At 45.7% G+C, this 17,966-nt stretch overlaps 1 protein-coding gene across 6 annotated transcripts in view; it reads right to left on the reverse strand.

Moving 5' to 3' along the window:
- Window positions 1-13,155: 13,155 nt before the first annotated feature.
- Window positions 13,156-17,966, reverse strand: part of KATNAL1 (katanin catalytic subunit A1 like 1) — a 35,061-nt gene continuing 30,250 nt past the window's right edge. For all 6 annotated transcript variants that reach the window (XM_081004136.1, XM_081004137.1, XM_081004134.1 and 3 more), the window contains 2 exons: window positions 17,214-17,340; window positions 13,156-15,708 (listed from right to left, as the gene is read on the reverse strand). In XM_081004136.1, coding sequence (XP_080860262.1) covers window positions 15,510-15,708; window positions 17,214-17,340 — 326 coding nt within the window. In that variant the 3' untranslated portion in view covers window positions 13,156-15,509. The remainder of the gene's footprint in view (window positions 15,709-17,213; window positions 17,341-17,966) is intronic.

The following is a 17,966-nucleotide window of genomic DNA, read 5'->3' on the forward strand; positions in this document are numbered from 1 at the left end:
TGGGTGTCTGGATATAATCCATAATCAATCTGTACCATTACAAAGATAATGGGGCTGAAATATAAAGGAAATATGTTGACCTTCTCTAAGTGCATAAGGTAAAGGGACCCCTGACCATTAGGTCCAGTCGTGGCCGACTCTGGGGTTGCGGCGCTCATCTCGCTTTATTGGCCGAGGGAGCCGGCGTACAGCTTCCGGGTCATGTGGCCAGCATGACTAAGCCGCTTCTGGCGAACCAGAGCAGCGCACTGAAACGCTGTTTACCTTCCCGCAGGAGCGGTATCTATTTATCTACTTGCACTTTGATGTGCTTTCGAACCGCTAGGTTGGCAGGACCTGGGACCGAGCAACGGGAGCTCACCCTGTCGCAGGGATTCGAACCGCCAGCCTTCTGATCTGCAAGTCCTAGGCTCTGTGGTTTAACCCACAGCGCCACCCGTGTCCTTCTCTAAGTGCATACCAAAGAGCTAAAACAGGCTTGGGGGTGGGGAAATGCTCTGCTGATTTGATGAGCAAAAATTGTCTCTAGGTGGCCACTGGCCAGACAGGGAAACTGAAGAAAATTGGGGAGGTGTTGATTCTCAGTAACCTTTCAGCCACCAACATGACATAAATGACTAACATCTGTTGCTGCTTGCCCACCCACATCCAAATCAGCCGCATCAATAGCCTGAGAGAATATCCAGCGCTCCAGAATCTTCCCTGCCTGGTCCGCTCAGGAGACATGTGAATACAAAAGGATTTAGAAGATGTTGCTGGAACACAGTTTCCATCATCCCTGACCATTGGCCACACTGGCTGAGGTTGATGTGAGCTGGAGTTCAGAGTGGTGGTGTGGTTCAAATCCTCAGTTAGACAGTATGCTCACTGGGTGACCTTGGGCCAGTCTCTGTATCTTAGCCTAACCAACTTCACTGTAAGATGGAAGAAAAGAGCCTTAAAGTTGCCCATCACTGGCTAGCACCCGGGCAGCAGTCAGAGCAGACACACAAGGCACCTGGTCCACAGCTTGTATTTCTATGGAAATTATAAGAATTGTTTTCACATTTGCATCTAGACGGAAAAACTAGCATATGCATATTCGATTGGTGATGAGTTAGTTAGTTAGTTAGTTAGTTAGTTAGTTAGTTAGTTAGTTTAGATGAATCATAAATGGCCAACCTAGAAATGGGATTAATCAGCAATATTTTAATGCTGATTGTAGGACAACGGAAGGGGAAACAAGGCGTTTGCTTAAAAGAAACTTACATAAACAAAAGCAGATCTCAATTTGTGTTAAGCATTTAATATTTGGACTGCACAAGTACATTTAATGGAAGTGGAGCTTATTGTCCATAGTTAACCAACATTTGAAATGGTTATTTCATTGCTTTTTCTCTGAATTGTTTTCTGTCCCAGTCAGTTTTTCCTTGCATGCTAAAACTTTCTTTTTAAGAATGATGGTGATCCATGTCTTCTGTCTTTCTTCAAATCCATTCAGCTAACCATGCCATTCCATTCAACACTCTGTGGTCTCAAAGCAGGAGATATCAGACAAGATATAGGAAACCGTTTTTCTTGAGTAAGTGATGGACAATCCATCATTTAACCTTGGTAAGACTATCTTAAATGCAGTGCTTGAATCGTAAACACAGATTGTTGAAATGCATGCTGTTGGCACTAAATGCCCTGTGACCAGAGCAGCTCAAATTAAAATTCGTGTTTTATAATTCATGATTTGTGAATTAATTTTTATTGATTAGCTGGCATGCGCTTTCACCTCCACTTGGTATGTTATTTCCCCCCACATCCTGGGATATAGCCTGAAGGGTAGTTAAGGAACTGTATTACATAAAAATAACTTTTTTATTTTGGCAACTCATTTCCTGACATTCTTGTTCATGCAGTTCCTACATCTTCCCTTCCTCTTGTCTGAAGCTCTTACAAAAGGCAGATACATCTCACATTGTGAAAAAAGACAAGCAATAGGCAGCTGCCCCAAAAACATCTCAGTTCAGTTTCACCTGTCCCCACCTTGGGTTTGGGATGGGGCGATCAGCATCAAACCCACAGCTTTGTCTTAAGCCAGCCTTCCCCAATTTAGTGCTCTCCAGATGTTTTTGCTGGGGATGGTTGTAATTGTAGTCCAAAAACATCTGCAGAGGACTAGATAAGGGAAGGTTGTCTTAAATCACAAGCATTTGTTAATGTATGTATATAACACCCTCTGGCATAATATCAGGGCTGCGCATAGCAATATGGTGGTATTTCAGTAATGCACTGTGTTTTACCAGCACTCCCTGGGAAGAGGGATTGATTGTTAAACCACGCTGGGAATTGTAGCTCCGTGAGGGGAACTCTCAGCACCCTTAACAAACTACAACTCCCAGGATTCTTAGAGGGAAGCCATAACTGTTTAAAGTGATATCATAGTGTTTTAAATGTATAGTGCAAATGTGGCCTTTGGCTACAACTGGCGGGCGGGGGGGCAGGATTCAAATCCGCTCATGTTTAATGGCGAATCTACCTAATTTGCAGCTTATGAAAAGATGTGTGAACAGGAACACAGCCGTCGTTTGAAATTCACACGGCTCCAGATTTTGCAAAGCACTTCTCCTGTCAACTAATGTGTACAAAAAAATAATAATAAATCATACACTGAGGTAAATTGTCTAGCATAGAGGGCTAGATTGCCCAATAGGCAGTCTAAGCACGGTGCTTAGGGCAGTAGCAAAGCAGGGGAACCCAAAGGAGAGAGAAGGAGAGAAAGCGAGAAAGAGATTTGAAAACTTTTTAAAAAGAAAAAATTAGGATTTGATATTTCAAAAAAGAAAAAAAAAATCACCAAAGTAACCATCAGGGGGAAAATCAGAACCTTGTTACGCTTCACACTCTTCCCCAGTTTTTTTGTTCTCTTTTTATTACTTATCCCCACTTTTTTATTACTTATCTCCACCTAAACTATGGGGCATCCTACTGACATAGATCAAAATAATGCAAGGAAATCAGATCCAGACAGGTTGCACGTGACACACACGCCCATATGTTTCATCATACATTTAAGTTTTGTGTCATTTTGGAATTTTTAAATTTTATAGTTTAACTTGGTTTTTATTTTGAACTACATGGGGGAAGGGCACCCTAATTTTTCCAGTGCTTAGGGCTCGTAAGGGCCTTAATGCAACCCTGCTGGCATGCATGTGGCTCCCAGGTCTGATCCTGGCATCTCTCTTACATCTCTTGCAGGTACCAGGGACAGGAGAGAGACCTATATATGACTTCGCTTCAAGGCAAGAATGAGCATAACCGCAAATAGCTGCTCCATTGATCTGATTCAGTATTAGAGGACGGTGGCAGCTGTGAAAAATGATGCAGATAGTTTCTGAAACAATAAACAATTGCATAGTCTTACATAACCAGAACAGTAGAGGGCAGCTCCACCCAAAGAATAATTGTTTATGGAACAGCAGCTGCTTGCAGCAGATCCAGAGACCTGTTAACTGGGCAAGATTCAGTGTCAGGCTCTTTAATCCTACTGCAATCAATGGGATCAAAGAGATCTAGTTTATCAGGACTCATCCAGAGATACTGTGATAGCCTGGGAATCTGATTCAGAGGCTGAACCTGAGGAATCCCAGCCTGCACAGGAGTCCCTGCCTCCAGGGCCAGCTGAATTGGGGCAGGGGCTTGAATCTGAAGGGCCCTCACCTGTGCAAGAGGAGCAGACACCAGCTGAATCCGCTCTGGCTCTGGAGGTGATCGAGGACCCATTGCCTGCAGGTGCTCCTCTCCCAGCCCTGTCAGGGGAAGGTGAGGTTGCTTCTGGGTCCAGTAACCCTCCAGCCTCTCCTGAGCCGCAGAGGCTCGGGGCAGAGAGGCGGAGGGAACTAAGTTCTCTCAGGAGGAGTGTTTGCCTCCAGGCCAGGGGAGGCGAGGCACCTGTGGACCGGGGCTACCCTATGCCTTGGAGGAGATAAAGGCTAGCCTGCCCAGTCCCAGGTTGCGGGAGCAACATCATTGGTAACCTGTTCCTGCCAGCACCCTGACCTGCTCTCCCGAGTTCCTGACCACGCCCGACTCCTCGCTTTGGACAGCCTCCTTACCCTCGACCTAGGACCAGACTTAGACCACGCCGCACGGTACCCCCCCCCCCCGGGACCAGCATAGCTACTAACAGCCAACAGTCAACATTTCACATTCATTTTTTTACATACATAAAGTGCAATAGGGAAAACTTCCAAACAACCACCGTGATTCTCGTTGCCAGCCCCTTTCCCAGTGCTGTGGTTTACATAGACAGACACTAAAGAGTATTGTTAGCGCAATCGCACTGTGTTACAGTCTCTGCATTGCCCGAGGAGACCTAGGACTCAGCTATACAGCTGCAAAGAGAACGTTTCAAATGTGCAATATACAAATGTGACACTAGATGGCAACAGTGAGCTATGCCAAATTCAATGTATTTTTCAAAACTTTTTTTTTTTTTTAAAGCATTTTCCACAGCATTTTTTAATATGTGTGTAGATTTCACCCTATACTCCTGGAGGTGAAGCTTGTGAAGTTTCCTCATCTACTATATATTTCAGAAAGTATATTTCAGAGCCCTGTTGGAGAAGAGGGGGCGTGATCCAACTGAGTCTAGGAATCTAACTCTGTGGTCTTATCCCCTTCATGAACTAACTAGTACTGATGAATATTTATGATTGACTGCAGTTCCCCATAGATTGTATAGTCATTCTTGACACTGCCAGGTGGTCATGAAACCCACTAAATTTCTCTCAAAAGAGCATGGATGTAGTTTGGGGGTGCTCCTAGATCCATTGCTGTCACTAGAGGCCCAGGTGAGCTCAGTGGCTCAGAGCATCCATTATCAGCTTTGTTTGGCACACCAAATCCACTTTAATCGTGCATCCTAAATTTGCCAGCATATGATTGAATCATACCTGCAAGATTAGTCTGGAAGCAGCCTAAATCTTTATGCACAGGGGAATTCCGAGAATCTTTAGCGACAGATAACAAGGCCATGGGTGAATCAATAGTTTAAATTGAGAGCTCACTGACAAGCCTGCTGAGTAGATGCTTTGTGTGTAAGCCACTCAGGCACAACTCTCCTTTTCCTGATGCTGTCTCCTGTACACAGTAAAATATCTTGAATTGTCATGACAACCCGGAGGGAGAGATTGAGAGAGAGAGAGAATGTGTGTGTTTGCCAAGAGAACCTAGAATACCAACAGGGAGAGGAAAATTTTTATCAGGGGAGAAAGACAAGGACTTTCTGTTTATTTGAGATTTCATGTGAAGAACTTGACAGCCTCAGCTCTAAGGCGCTTCCAGGTGGGTGTTTATAGTGGGATTGATGCTCCTGGAGCATGGAGACCCCTTTGATGCTTTGTTCTCTTAATGGACCAACACTTGAGTCTTATCACCTCAAGAGGAAGCTAGCCTGGCTTAATTAGCTTTAAACAGTTGTTAGATCCAGCGATTACAGTAGTCTGGCACACGTCTTAACACCCCCAAATTTGATTACATTCTAACACTTACTAAATCCAGGAATTTAGAAATGTCTAGCACCCACAAACTCATGACAAGACTCGGGCTGGGGTATTGTTTGTGGGGGGCGGTTGATGATATTAATTTTTTTAATCTTTATTTTGGCTCCTCTTATGATGTATGTGGAAATTGATCAATTCGGGTGCGTACTTTTGGATGCTTTATTAATTGTTTATGTCTGCATTTGTTTGTAATTGTGTGTTTTTTTAATATGTGGTAAGCCCAGTTTGAATCCCCGCGACAGGGTGAGCTCCCGTTGCTCGGTCCCTGCTCCTGCCAACCTAGCAGTTCGAAAACACGTCAAAGTGCAAGTAGATAAATAGGTACCACTCCAGCAGGAAGGTAAATGGCGTTTCCATGCGCTGCTCTGGTTCGCTCTAGCTCCCTCGGCCAATAAAGCGAGATGAGCGCTGCAACCCCAGAGTCAGCCACAACTGGACCTAATGGTCAGGGGTCCCTTTACCTTTAAGCCCAGTTGAGCGTGGTTTTAACATTGGAAAGGCAATATACACCTCACTCTTACTCTCAATCATTTAATGAGAGGCGCTCACAGCTGCTGGCCAGGGAATTGCAGTTTGGTCAGGGGCACGGCCGGCCCTCCCATGTGGTAAGGTGAGGTGACCGCCTCAGGTGGCAGGACCTACGGGGCAGAAGATCTGGCCTCCAAGGAACACATCACATGTAGAGCTTTTCTCCTCCCCTGTTCCTGATGTAGAGCTTCACTTCTCCTTTCTTCCCTGATGGCTTGAGATGGGCACCATTTTGTGGCTTGCTTCAGGTGCCAACATTTCTTGGTCTGGCCCCTGGTCAGGGGATTGCTCAAGAAGCTTCTAGAATGTGCCGTAAAGTAAGCTGACTGAGGCCTGGTGCACACAGGCTGTGCAAAGAGGCACTCGAGGAGTCAGAATGGAGCATTTCACTTCAGACTATAGGTGTGGCATATTGCTGCCAATTGTTGTGCTGGCTTAAAAACCAAAACATTGTGGAAGGCAAGAGCCAGCACACCACAGAAAAGGTGCCATTATGCTAGTTTTCCACTTGCAAGGAATTACTACACACAACCAACCATGCAGAACTGTGACCTGAAGTGCTACAGTCCTCTCCCTTCCTCGTTCAAGCCCAAGTCGCACTGGTGTGCTTGTTTATGTACAGCAAAATGTGCCTGCAATTCCCAGCTCTACGAAAGCTGCGGTTGCTGCATTTTCCACAAAACTGTCTATTCTGTGTTTGCTGGCTGCCACCCCACAGCTCAGCACTTTTTCAGGAGCCGGCACTAGGAAATGAGGAACATAATATTGCAAGGCCTGAGCTTCAAGCATCGCGGAAGAAAGAGCCAAGATAATTAGAGCAAACGGATATTTGCATGTAGCTCTTTAGCAGCAACACACACACACACAACATATCACATCAGAAGAAGCCAAGCGATGGTGCCATATGCTGATAACGTGTTAATCTTCATTGCCTTTAATCTTCGCAGGCTGGAAATAGATTCTTCAAAGTCCCCTCCAGAGGGCTGCATGTGCCAAGTTGAACCAAACAAGCTGGCAAAGAGCACTTGCAGACTGGTGCTATTTTGGGGTGGGATTCAATCACAGACCAGAAAATTCAGGTGGCACAATTGATGTTGATTAGGAGGTCTTGTGTAACAGTCATGATCCCCCTCCCCCGTCAGACCTTTTGCAACAAGGAAAGTGATGGAGAAACACACAATAAAGTGTTGCATGACCCTTGCTTTGATGCAACGTCCCTGCAGGGGAGTGTTCCGCATTCAGATCACCTGGAAGCAACCAGAACTATAAATTAACAGGGCAGCCATTTTGGAGTTTTCAGTGTTGAACATAGCCCAATCTGAAGCATATTAAACTTCAATATGTCCTGTGGTTAAAGACCAACGGAAGGGTCTCCAGTCTCTTTATTGTGCATTCATGGCATTGGGGTGGTCTGTGGGTTAATGGTCAGGCAGTCCCTGGTTCCCTGTAGGGCTGGGCAGTTCTTTCTTTCTGTTGCCACAACCAGGGGGCATAGGATTCCCACCGCCTTAGGGTGGTCTCCTTAGAGTTAGGGGAACAGGGACTTCCGGCTCAAGCCGTCATGGTGAACAGCAGCTCCCATGATAGTGGAGGTTGGGTGTGCAGCCAATTAAGGATAATCTGAGAGTAATTATCCTTGCAAGCCCCGCCCCCGGGTCAGGGGGTTGAGGTCTCACTCACAGATCATCCGATACCTGCTTCTCGCTTCTACGATGCAGGGGCAGGAGACGCTGAGTGCATAGCACTGCACGTATTGGTAACTCTCCAAAGCAGTCACTATCAGCGGCGGTTCCTGTTTTTTAAGATAGATATGAATTTGGACTTAAGAAACAGACATGTTCTGGAGATAAGATAACCTGCTAAATGAATCAGCCACTGAGCACCAAGGTCTCGATCTGGAGAGGACTATGTCATAACCGGATTGGAAGGTGGGTGGAGGGAAGCCTTTGTTTCTTCTCTATATATGCACTACATTGTTTTATGATTTCACAACCCTTCACAGAAGAAAGAAAGAAAAATTCTAATGGAATATAATTATCAATGGATTGCAGCTATTAATGGAATGAGAGAGGGAATCAACAAAAACTTCATAATTTTTATGGACTAATTGAAAGAGTAGAACTGTGTGGAATATGGGATATTTTGTATACCACCCTAATGAGGACCCTGACTTTAATTTATTACAGCTTGGGAGAGATACCAGCTTGTTAACGGACGGTAAGAGATCAAAGAGAAATGCTGGAAGTCTGCCCAGAGCAAAAGCTAGATGCCAAAGAAAGATGGTGGAGAGGATTGTGCAGTAAGAATTAAGTTCTCGGAGTGGGGAGGGCGGGGAATGGCGGAAATAACGGATTGCAACAGGAAAGAAAAGACAAACATTAGAATATAGAAATTTATAAGATATAAACCCCTCTGGCAAATTAACAGATATGGAACAGTTAAATACGAACGGAAGTCATTACATCAGTGGCTGTTAAAATAAAGGAACTGTATTATTTGGATTAAATAAGAATGGAAGTAGGAAGAAAGAATAACAACAGCATCTCTCCAAAATCAGAACATGGGAAGTCACCCAAACATGTTTAATTTGGAATGGAATAATTGGCTCATTTAATTGTATTATGATTTGGTATTTTATCAATGTGGCTCATATTTGATAATTATTAATGGAAAAATTAATAAAAAATATTATATTAAAAAAGAGAGGGGAACAGGAAGCTGAATCCAAGTCTCCAGTTTGGCAGCTTCAGCATCACACACACACACACACACACACACACACACACGTTTAACATCTAGGAGCACAGTCACAGCAGGATAACGAGCCCTACAATGCAACCAGTACAACCCAGTAATCCAATTAAGCAGTTCATTGACAGGAGTGAGGCAGCAGTAAATCACACCAAGCAAGTTTGATTTTATTAGCAAAATAGGATCTACACAGGAGTGCCAGACCTAAGGAGCACAGCAACCCATCTCCAATAGGTCTTTCGTCCCCGCAACTGTCTAGATCTCTTCCTCTCCAGTTCTCCCCCCCCCCCCAGCAGTCAGAGACTGAGCCTGCATGCCTGCCTTTACCCCTCCTGCTTCATGCCTCTCCTGGTTCGGGGAGGCCAGTGGAGTGGGAAGCTTGTCACAAGAGCTGGTACCTCCCACCATTCCTCTGCATCCAACCAGTCCATGTCATCCATTCAAAGGCGCATGGGCAAAAAAGCAGGTGAGGGGTAGTAACTATGGATCATCTCTTTTTTTGCTCTCTAAACCAGCTTAGAGAACAAGCAAGGAAGAGGCGACATAGTAGAAGTTTATAAATTATGCATGGCATAGAGAAAACAGAGAAAGTTTTTCTCCCTCTCTCATAACACTAGAACTCGTGGGCCCCCAGCGAAGCCGAATGTGGGAAGACACAGGACAGAAAAAAGCAGGGGAGGGTGGCGCTGTGGTCTAAACCACTGAGCCTAGGGCTTGATGATCGGAAGGTCGGCGGTTCAAATCCCTGCAATGGGGTGAGCTCCCGTTGCTCGGTCCCTGCTCCTGCCAACCTAGCAGTTCAAAAGCACAAAGTGCAAGCAGATAAATATAAATTCCGGCGGGAAGGTAAACAGCATTTCCGTGCACTGCTCTGGTTTGCCAGAAGTGGCTTAGTCATGCTGGCCACATGATCCGGAAAAACTGTCTGTGGACAAACGTCGGCTCCCTCAGCCAGTAAAGCAAGATGAGCGCCGCAAGCCCAGAGTCGTTTGCGACTGGACTTAACTGTCAGGGGTCCTTTCCCTTTTATTTTAATGAAGGGGAGAGTGCTCTTGTGCTCAGATCCCGTTTGCAGGTTTTTCCCATGGGCGTCTGGTTGGCCACTGTGAGAACAGGATGTTGGACCAGAGGGGCCACTGGTCTGATCCACCATTTTGTAACGCCACATCTTCCCGGCTGGCACTCCTGTATGTTGTACTTATTTTCTCTGTCCGGGTCCTGAAGTGTTACCTGCAAATCCTTGGAGTAATTCACTTAGCCTGTGTGATATGGTATTTATAAACCTCTCTTGGAGTTGCTATGGTTTCCATTACATGCAGCCCATTTGGCATACGGCTCATTTCCTCTCACTTTCATCATCACAATGACTCCCGCCCACCCCCCTCACTCAGCTCTTGCATGCAATTGTCCGTTCAGGTATAATCGTTGCCACAGACTATACAAGCGCAGCCAAAGTTAAGAAAACGTTAGACACCCCCCCCCCCAATAGGTAAGAGAAGGAACATTGGTGATGAGAAATAGAAAATTTCAGTAATTTCAGACAAACAAGTGACTCACGAAGGACAACACTTTGGCCTATTAAGTTACATAACCTAGAACTGATTTTGACTTCCTCCTAGCGAGAAGTAGTGATACTTTTTCATGCTTCTGTGCGGACAAGACAGAGACTTGGATGTAGTCCTGGCCCACATTTGAGGCAAGGTGAGGCAACCACCTCAGGCGGCAGGGACAGCAGATCCTGATGTCAATCTTTCTCACCCGCCCCTGCTCCTGATGTAGATCTTCCCTGGTCCCATTTTTTCTTGGTGGGGAGCATTTTAGGGTCTGCCTCAGGTGCCAAAATGTCTTGGGCAAACCCTCACTTGGAAGGAGCCATACAGATCATCTCATCCAACTCCATCTGGTGCAGAACCAGAGGACCCCCAACCGGCCTCTGTTTGAAGAACTCCAGCAAGGGAGAGTTCACCACCCCTCTAAGTAATTAGTTCCATTAATAACAGAGTGCCTGCTGTCAGGTGTGCGTGCAGGAGCCAGGCCCTGTGACCAATAGGGCTTTGCAGGACTGGGGCCTTCCTAAGTTTGTTCTGAAGAGGCAAGGCGCAGCCTCACAGCTGAGGCCAATTGGTAACTCACAGCACCTGGTGGCAAGAGCTGGGAAGGGATACAAGGTCAGCATTTCCCTTTGGCTCTTTGCCACAGCAACACGCTCCCTGCCTTGCTGCGTTTGGCTTCTTGCTTCCTGATCCTTGCACCTCGGCTTCTTGACTCCCTGCTTCTTGATCCTCAGACCCTTGACTCCTTGCTTCTTGATCCTCGGACCCCTGACTTCGTGCCTCCTAGCTCTCTGACCCTTGGACTCTTGGCTTCCTGACTCCTGGACCCCCGTTCCTGCTCCCACCCTGCCATCTTGCTCCCGGTCCTGACGTCCCCTGCCGGGACTTTGATCGCCCATGAACCAGACTATGACACCTGCTGAATCAGGCCCATCTAGTCCTGTTCTCACTGGGAACCCAGAAAGCAGGATCCGAGCACAAGTGTGCTCTCCCCTCCTTTGGTGTCCAGCAACAAGAGTTCAGAAGGACTGCTTCCTCAAACAGTAGAGGCTTAACATATCCTTCCTGGCTAGTAGCCATCACAACCCTCCCCTCCATGAATTTATCCAATCCTTTAAAGCTATCCAAGTCGGTGGCTATCACTGCCTCGTGTGGAAGCAACTAACTATGCACTGCGTGAAGGAATTGTTTTATCTGTTGTGAAACTTCCAAAACTCAGCTTCGTTGCATGTCCACAAGTTCTAATGCTTGGGAGGGAAACAAACTTTTCTCTATACACTTTCTCTATGCCGTGAACAATTTGATCATGGCACCTCTTACACGCCTTTTCTCTAAATTAAAACGCCCCAAACACAGCAACTTTTCATCACAGGGGAGTCGCGCCATGGCCAAACTGCAGTTCCTACTCACATCATATATTTCAAGCACATGTCTTCCCCCCAAGAATCCTGAAAACTACAGTGTGTTAAGGATGCCAGGAATTGTAGTTTGGTGATGGGTAAGCTGCAGTTCACAATATATTTTTTTGGGGGGGGGGAGAGTAATGTATTTTGTATGTATGGTGTGAATGTGACCAGTCAACAAGTGTGCCCTCCCCCCCAAAATCCTGCATTGCAGGGGGGTTGGACTAGATGACCCATGGGGTCCCTTCCAAATCTACAAAAGCAGTACCCTCCCAAGCCTGGGCTGTGTGTATGGAGGTCCTGGGCTGCCCAGATGACAAAACCCTCCTCTTGGCCTTGCTGATGTGGTCCAAAGGAAAGCAGAGCAAGCTATCTGACACCAGCTCAGCTGCAGGAACAGCCAGGAGGAGGTGTACAAGGCATCATCTGACCATCTTAAGAGACTCCACTCCAAATTTGTGTAGTGTTTACTTCTTAGCCTTTTCTTCTCTCAAAGATATTTGGCAAGGCAGCAGAAGTTTAGGATCAGAGTTTTCCTTCTCCTAGAAGGGCTACCTTCCCAAGTTGATAAGACTCATCTGCCCCTCACTTCCCTCTACTGCCTTCTTGACCACTGAACCCACTGGTCTCATCCGCTCAATCCACCAGAGCCTGTCTTTGCATGCAGGGGAAGTTCCTAACTCACCGAGGATTTGAGACCCATCAGATACCCTCACCTGGTTTAGCCAGCCAATTGAAGCTGTTTCTCAGGGTGTGACCACTGTCGCATGTTGACAGCTTCCAGGAGCCACAGGTGAGAGCTGAGTGCAGGATGGAGACCAAAGGCCGACAAACTAGCCCAGGAGGAGCATGACATGTCCCCCACCAGAGGTACTACCCCTCCCATAACACCCCATACACACACCCCTTTTAACTTATGAACAAATACATTCTATTAAACCTAGTCACAGATAGCCATATCTTTGCAATGTCCAACATATTCCATCCTATTTGTGCACACAAATTGACACCAGAATACAACAGGATCAAAACCATCCTGCATTTATATTCACCAAGTTCTGCCATTTCCAAAGTACACAAATTGCTACTGGCATGAATCAGACAGTTCCTACTGCGAGAGGGAAAGTGGTGGGTCCCAAGAGAGTGTTGCCTTTTCCATGACAGCCCTTTCATTCCTTAAGTACTTTGATGATGTTGCCAGCTACCTTCCCAAAGGGAGACAGCGAGAAGAACGACTGGAGATAATGCTGGCAAAACGGGGGGAAAGCTCCATGAGGTGTCGTGCTCCTCTTACGCTCCCAAAGCAGGAAATCCAACTCAGCCACACCAGGAACACAACAGAATATGTACACAGAGCACACAGCACCACATAAAAAGAAAAAAAGCGAGTCACCATTAGGACATTTATTATTATTTTCCCCAAAGTAGAGCTGCCTTTTGTTGGAGATGAACACAGTGCATCATTCACAGTCTTGACCCAATACATCATCTTCTATGTTAAAACAAAGTAAAGAAACACAACACAAGCTTTATAGCTGGCTGCATATGGTATGATGGGACTCTGCTACGTAAACACTCTTGCTTCTCTTATGGAACCAAGTCACATCTGTAGTTCTGGACATGTCTAGCAAGTGCTATGCTGACGAGGTGGCTATTACAACGAATAAGTAACAAGGCAGGGAGCCCTTAGAAGGAAAAGCTCCCTGAGATGTTGTGTCAGTAACTTGGAGATCTAGGTGGAAACTAAACTAAGCCCGGGCCTAGACGGAAGTTTTTCTGATAGCTGATTTAGCACTGCAGTACTGAACTGGGGGAAAGACACCTCCAGGAAAAGACACCAGGTAATGCAATGTCTTGACCATTCTTTCTTTTTTACTGTGCCACCCACACAGCATAGAACATACTTGTCCTTGGTCTAACATGGCTGGTGGTGGCAAGACCAGTAGAGATCTATACAGGGAGTAGCTCTATTCCCAGGTGACTCACTGGTGTCAGAGAGCAATATCCAACTGAACAGTTCTGCCAGTGCAAGAACTCTTATCTACACCATAGAACTTCTCTGTGTGACCCCTAAATCTGTTTTGGGTTTTTTTCCTACCTTAATCTAGAGCAAATTTAGGAGATGTACGGGGATAAGGAATGGAGGGAAATTTCCAAGCACAGCAGAAATGCAAATTATTTTGGATGAGTTGCCAAATGAACAGGTGGCTTGGAAATGCCTATTGATCATTTCAAGATGTCCAAGACCGATTTACATGACATTCCTGTTTTGTTTTGTTTTCTAAACTGGAAACCTTGCCTTAGGTTTAGGTGATTCATGTAACTCTGCTACAGCCAGATTCAATTGCAGTTCTGATCATAAACATTCATCTCGAAATACATAACTTTTGATAACGAGTTCCACACACTTACACCCAAAACAAGTTCAAGAAGTGAGCTATACATTATTTTTGAAGGGTCCCAAAGAACAAGCCACTATTGTGTGCCTCTTTTCATGTCTGTGGACCCTTGGTAATATTATGCAGAGATGAGAAAAAACAGCTGAAATATGCAAAAGTAAGTGTAAATGCTAGAAAGCACCAGAAATAAGGGTGGGGTGGGGGAGGAGGAGAGATTATTCCTGGATATCAAGGATGACGGCTCTGTATCTTCAAGTTTAGTTTCCACAAGTGTTCCACCTTGGTATCATATACTGCAAAGGTGCAAATGGCACTAACAAAGCCAATTAGAAAAAGGCTGGTCTAAAGCATGAAGAAGTGCAAGATGTACACTCATTTAACATGACCTACTCTGGAGAGTTAAGCCACTATAACCTCTGGAACTTATCTGCCCTTACCAGGCCGAAGTATATCAAGAAACTTTTGCTTACAGTGGTATACAATGAGAAATCAAAGACAGCAGTAGATCCAGTGAAATCCATAGATTGACACAAGTGTAAAACTGAAACAACAGCAATATTGGCCCTGAGATTTCAAACATCAAGGTTGTGATACAACATGATTTCTATGACGGGCTGCTCCACGCTTTAAGCAGCGATTGCATTCACTGCACTTCCCTTGGTGCCGGCTGCAGCGAACACAAGAGGAGAGAAAAGTACATGTGCATTTCTTCAGAGCTGGGAGCAAAAGATGGCAAAGAGCTGTAACTGGCCACACTGTATATTTTGGAGGTATGCACCTCCCTTTCACATTTTATATGATTATTAGTGTTCTAGCAAATACGGCTGTAGCCATGACAACGTGACTGCAGTGTAAAGTGATCTCGGTATTTTCAACTTAGATCATACTGATGAGCTCTCTACGCAGAGGGGGAGAGGCATAGAATAAAAATGCCAGTCCTACGTTCAAGGAATCAGGTTCTAACTAGACAGACAATATGACCCAACAACAAGAGTACAGAACAGTAAGCTTTGTCAACTTTTTCCTGCAGAGTCCTATATCTGATTGGCAGATAAAAGCCAGGAAAGACTAGAACGTGAAAATCAGGACACTGGGAACTAGTGTTAAAAAAAAGTGCAGACAACCAAAAACACATAGGATTCCCTTGCTACATTTACAGCTTTTAGTATTCATCCATGAAATACCATGATTTCATTGTGTAACATTTTATTTTGTTCCCTTTAAAGTGCAAAAAAAGTTTAAAAGGGTCCTTGTCCGTAGGAAAAACTCAAGCCTTAAAAGATTTCTAAGTCTTTGTAATATTTTATAACTGAAAAGCTAAAATCCTTTGTGAGATGATGTCTGTTAAGCAGATCCAAATTCTGACATCCACTTCTCATATTTCTCCAGGTCTGCCGCTGAAACAGACTTGGAGATTTTCTTCAGAGCCAGGTCAAAGTCTCCCTTGGTAACAGGCATCTGAAGCTCTTCTTTAGATAACGCACGGATCTCTTCTGGGGATAAGCCATTAATGCGCCGCCTCATTGCCATCAAAGAAGCATCCCTGCAAAGGAAAATTCGCAAGAACTAATTACTAACACCGTGTGCTAGGAACTATATGGATTTTGATTACCTCTCTTGTGTTGCAGGCCTCTAGCAGAAATGCAGAAGCATTTATTCTTAGCTATCTCAGCGTTCCCCTGTGGCGAAACAAGCTTGCACATCTCCAACACCCCCAACATTAATGTAACATAAAACAACACTTTGGAACAGAAATCCACTAAGGCATCTGGCAAATGTGCAGAGGATAATTAAAACGATAAAAAGGACCCACCCGCCCCTTTTTGCAAGGATTTATGGAGATGCTGAGGCAATTGTTCAGTTCATGAACTACTCTTTTGCATGTGCCAAATCTCCCAGCATCCAGCTTTATTGAATGTCCATGAGTGCTAGTGTTATGAGAGGGAGAAAACCTTTTCTCTACCGGCTTCCTCCATGCCATGTGTAATTTTATTAACTTCCATCATGTCACCTGTTACTTGTCTTTTCTCTAAACTAAAAAGCCCCCAATGCTGCAACCCTTACAGGGGAGTTGCTCCCAGGGGCAAAGGAAGGAGTCGTGACACCCGGGGCAGGCGTCACGATGTAGGGCGCATGTGCGGCATCGCTACGTACAACGCATGCGCCGTACGTAGCGATGCCGCACATGCATTGTATAGCGGTTTGCCGCCAGCACTCCAGCGCCGTATGGACGGTGCCAGGATCCCTCTGGCGCCGCTACAGTCGCAAACGGAGGATCCCAGCACCATCCGTATGCCGCTGGCGGCTAACAGCTATACAGCGCATGTGCGGCGTCGCTACGTACAGCGCATATGCATGCGACGCTGCACATGCGTGCGACGCTGCACATGCGTGCGACGCTGCACATGCACTGTACTTAGCGGTTTGCTGCCAGTGCCAGGATCCTCTGCTCGCGGCTCCAGCCATGAATGGAGGATCCTCCAAAAGCGGCTGCGGTGGCGCGATAGCTGCTCGTGCCGCCACGAGCCCCTGCAGGGTGACTTCTTGTCACCCCCACAGGCATGGAACCCGGGGTTTACCGCCCCCCCCATTGTGACGCCACTGGTTGCTCCATTCCCTTGATCATTGGAAATACCCTGAGTTCTAGTGCGAGGAGAAACTTACATTCCTCAGACACCTATTAAGGGTCCTTCAATGAGAAGATCCATAGTGGCAAACAAGCTTCCCCTGCAATACATGTCTTTTCGGGTTATCAGTTCACAAGGAACAACAGTAAGACCTAAGAAACCTAATCTGCCTTCTGTGTGAACTGAGTGTATGGCCCGCCAAACAGTTCCAAGATCTTATGCAACACTCTGGGCTTCGTGCTGGTTCCTCAGCAAACTATTTGATGCCAGAAAGGGCTTCCAGGGAAGGAGAATTTTAAAAGCACTGACGTAAAGGCAAAAGATTGAGTCGTCAGCAATGTACTCAAAAAAGCATTCAGTATGTGTAGTTTGCCTAGCAATTCCATTTTTCTTTAGCTTGCAAACCCAGGAAATAGGATACCTGCAAACATTAGTGATGTCAGCACCAGAGTAGCCTTCGATCTTCTCAGCAATTTCTTCCAGGCTGATGTCAGGATCCAGTTCTACTTCCCGAAGATTAATCTTAAGCAGCTCTGCTCGGCCTTTTGCTGCAAAAATAAAAGTTGTTTGATCAGAGCAGGGCTTGCAAACATGTAGATATTCAATAACACTTAACCCTGTAATTTGGTTTTATGGGGGGTGGGAATTACTAAGCAAAAGCAGCCTGGAAGCAATTTCGCTGGTGACGACTCTTGAATGTTAAAGACACTGCCACTGTATTAACTGCAAAAAGTGCATTTTAAAAGAGAATCAATTATATAATTTTAGTGAATTCTGTATGAAGCCGAGTGTGTGTGTACACACAGACAGAGAGAGAGCGAGAGAGCGCACAATTTCCAATAGCCATTTTGCCATTAACTATGAAAACATCCATAGATATGCATACATCCATAAACATGCACTCTCTACCCTATCCTACCCAAGTTTTTTCAGCAAACCTTGTATCAAGTGTCAACAATTTCTCAAAACCACCTTTTCTGTGCAGCCTTTGCTAATGCCTAGCTGAAACCAAACTTTAGCGTAGTTTGGGGGGAGTTGCTGGAGACTGAAGTTTTGTTGGGCCCTCTCCCCCACCCCCTGCTGACCCCCCTTCTTCCCCCCAGGTATGAAAGGGCAAGGCCACCTAAGGCAGCACCTTGGCCCATGCCTTGCCAACACGAAAGGTGTGATGCTA

Source organism: Podarcis pityusensis (genome assembly GCF_964106645.2).
Source record: "Podarcis pityusensis genome assembly, chromosome: 4".
Taxonomy (NCBI): Eukaryota; Metazoa; Chordata; class Lepidosauria; order Squamata; family Lacertidae; genus Podarcis; species Podarcis pityusensis.